The sequence below is a fragment of the Pygoscelis adeliae genome, unplaced genomic scaffold, assembly GCF_000699105.1.
Source record: "Pygoscelis adeliae isolate BGI_AS28 unplaced genomic scaffold, ASM69910v1 Scaffold5, whole genome shotgun sequence".
In the NCBI taxonomy this organism is placed as follows: Eukaryota; Metazoa; Chordata; class Aves; order Sphenisciformes; family Spheniscidae; genus Pygoscelis; species Pygoscelis adeliae.
In genome coordinates, this window is record NW_008824753.1 from 947,917 (window position 1) to 950,541 (window position 2,625).

At 62.7% G+C, this 2,625-nt stretch overlaps 1 protein-coding gene across 1 annotated transcript in view; it reads left to right on the forward strand.

The window, feature by feature from the left end:
* Position 1: 1 nt before the first annotated feature.
* The window catches only part of IRF7 (interferon regulatory factor 7), a gene marked incomplete at its 5' end in the record, with an annotated part of 3,862 nt that continues 1,238 nt past the window's right edge, over positions 2–2,625 (forward strand). The window contains 9 exons of the mRNA XM_009323441.1: positions 2–100; positions 494–656; positions 739–821; positions 1,000–1,045; positions 1,151–1,273; positions 1,362–1,520; positions 1,677–1,802; positions 1,918–2,298; positions 2,431–2,549. Of these exons, the coding sequence (XP_009321716.1) occupies positions 2–100; positions 494–656; positions 739–821; positions 1,000–1,045; positions 1,151–1,273; positions 1,362–1,520; positions 1,677–1,802; positions 1,918–2,298; positions 2,431–2,549 (1,299 nt within the window). The remainder of the gene's footprint in view (positions 101–493; positions 657–738; positions 822–999; positions 1,046–1,150; positions 1,274–1,361; positions 1,521–1,676; positions 1,803–1,917; positions 2,299–2,430; positions 2,550–2,625) is intronic.

Here is a 2,625-nt window from a genome sequence, read left to right on the forward strand (position 1 = left end):
CGGGCTGTACTGGATCGACCCTGCCCGCAGCACCTTCCGCGTCCCCTGGAAGCACAACGCCAGGAAGGACGTCACCAGCAGCGACCTGGAGGTCTTCAAGGTAGGTGGGGTGGGGGTCACCGGCGGTGAGCTCGAGGTCTTCAAGGTGGGTGGGATGGGAGGGGGGTCACCTGCAGCAACCTTGAGGTCATCAAGGCGGGTGGGATGGGAGCTGACCAGGGGCGAGCTCGAGGTCTTCAAGGTGGATAGGATGGGGTTGACCGGCAATGATTGCAAGATCTTCAAAGTCTGTGGGTTGGGGGGGTCACCAGCAGCAACCCCTGAGGTCTTCAAGGTGGGTTGGATGGGGGGGTGACCAGCAGCAAGCTCAAGGTCTTCAAGGTGGGTGGGATGTGGGAACTGGAGAGTGGTGGGGAGACCAGGCATCCCTGAAACCTCCATGCTCATGGAGCCAGGGTCCCCTTGCTCACCAACCCCTGGTGCCCCCTCCCAGGCCTGGGCAAAGGTGAGTGGGCGGTATGAGGGGTGCCCTGAGGACCCGGCCAAGTGGAAGACCAACTTCCGCTGTGCCTTGAGGAGCACCCGCATGTTCGTGCTGCTGGAGGACCGCTCCAAGTGTGGTGACGACCCGCACAAGGTCTTCGCCATCACTCCAGGTGAGCTTGGGCCCATGGGGGGCTGTGTAGGGGGTGGGGTGGGCAATTTCAGGGTGTCCTGCTCACGCTGCTCTCCTTCCAGCCGCCCTCTGGCATGGTGAGGAGGGAGATTTTGGCAGCCCTGACCCTGCGGTGGACCAGCAGCCGCTGCACCAGCAGCCACAGGTAATGGGGTGGGTACAGCAGGCGGGGGGGAGGAGTCCGCACTGCTGCTGCTCAGGCATTGCACCCCCCCATGTCCTTGGGGTGCTCTTGAGCTGGAGCCCAGCTGAAACGCGGGCCAGGGGGAGGCTGGGTGCCCCCCATCCACAGCAGTAAGACCCCCTCCTGCTTTCCTTCACAGCTGGAACTTGACCGCCAAGATGTGGCCCCAGAAATCACCCCCACAGGTAGGCACTGGTCCCCCAATTTTGGGAGGGGGGGGGCACCCAGTAGGCCCAGCCGAAGCTGGTTTTGGGCTTATGAGACCTCCCACCCACTGTGCCCCACCTCAGGCAGCACCGACCCTGCACAGCCCCCAACACTGGAGGACCTGGAGGCGCTGCAGTGGGTGCTGCAGCAGTGCGATATCTCCCCCCGAGACCTTGGCTCCCCGGCCCCATCCTGGGCACCTGCAGGTGAGACTGGCCCCGCTCGTGGGGTGCAGGGTGGGTGACACCACGGGTGGGTGACACCAGCCCATTCCCACCGGTGATTTCTCTGCAGGGGATGCCCCCCACCAGGACATCGTGCTACAGCCTCACCCAGACCCCAGCCAAAACAACTGCCTCCCCCTGGCAGCATTTCAGCAATGGGTGCCCACGGTGGAGCAGCCCCCCTTGGATGCCTACAGCCCCCCCGACTCCATGCTGCTGGAGGAGCAAGGTGGGTGCTGTGGGGCAGGATCCAGCCCCGGGCGTGGGAATGCCGTAACGGGGTGGGAAGAGGCTGGAGTGCTGCCACGTACACCCTCCACCAAAGAAACCCCCACCCCGCTACACCCCGAATCGTGATGCCGATGCTGCCCGTCTCCCGCTGCAGGGGCCATGCCACTGCCATGCCACCCGCCAGAGGTCACAGTCCCCATGTCATCCCCAGGGGAGGCGATGCTCTTCGCCCCTGCCACCAGCCCTGTGCCACCGCCACCGCCGCCAGAGGATAACACAGGTAAGTGTTATTGTTAATCGCTATAATTTTTATAATTATTAATAGTTATTAATGCTGGGGGGGGGGGGAGCATTTGGGTTTGTGGAGTGCGGCTGCTGATCACTGCCCGGTGCAGATGGCATCATTCCCATCCTGGACATCAGCATCTACTACCGTGGGAAGCTGTTCCACCAGGAGGAGGTGCGGGGCAGCCAGTGCCTGCTGGCATACCAGCCCTCTGACCCAGCAGTGGCCCTGCGTCCCGGGTGCCTGGTGCGCTTCCCCAGCCCTGCCGAGCTGACTGACAGCAAGCAGCGGCGTTTCACCAAGGAGTTGCTGGACAGTGCGGGGCTGCAGCTGGAGCAACGCACCCGCAAACTCTTCGCCACCCGCCTGAAGAAGTGCAAGGTCTTCTGGGCCCTGTCCCAGCAGCTTGAAGGTGTCAGAGACCCCCCACCTAACCTGCTCTGCCGGGACAAGGAAACCCCCATCTTTGACTTCAATGAGTTTTGCACAGGTGGGTAGGGATGACATCCTGGTTTTGGGGCTTGTAGGAGCTAGCTCCAGGATGTCACAAGCATCCGAATCCTTCCAGCCCCTCTGTGTCCCCTGGGCTCACCCCAAAACTGAGCCCTGCCTCACTTCGCAGAGCTGAGGGACTTCCGCAATGGCCAAAGGCAGCGGTCCCCTGACTTCACTATCTACCTCTGCTTCGGGCAGTCCTTCTCCAAGGCCAAGCCCAAGGAATCCAAGCTCATCCTGGTCAAGGTGCAGGGGCCAACACCCACCACTACCCCACTGCTGCCCAGGGAGGGGGAGATTCTTGGGGGCCAGGAGAGATGCG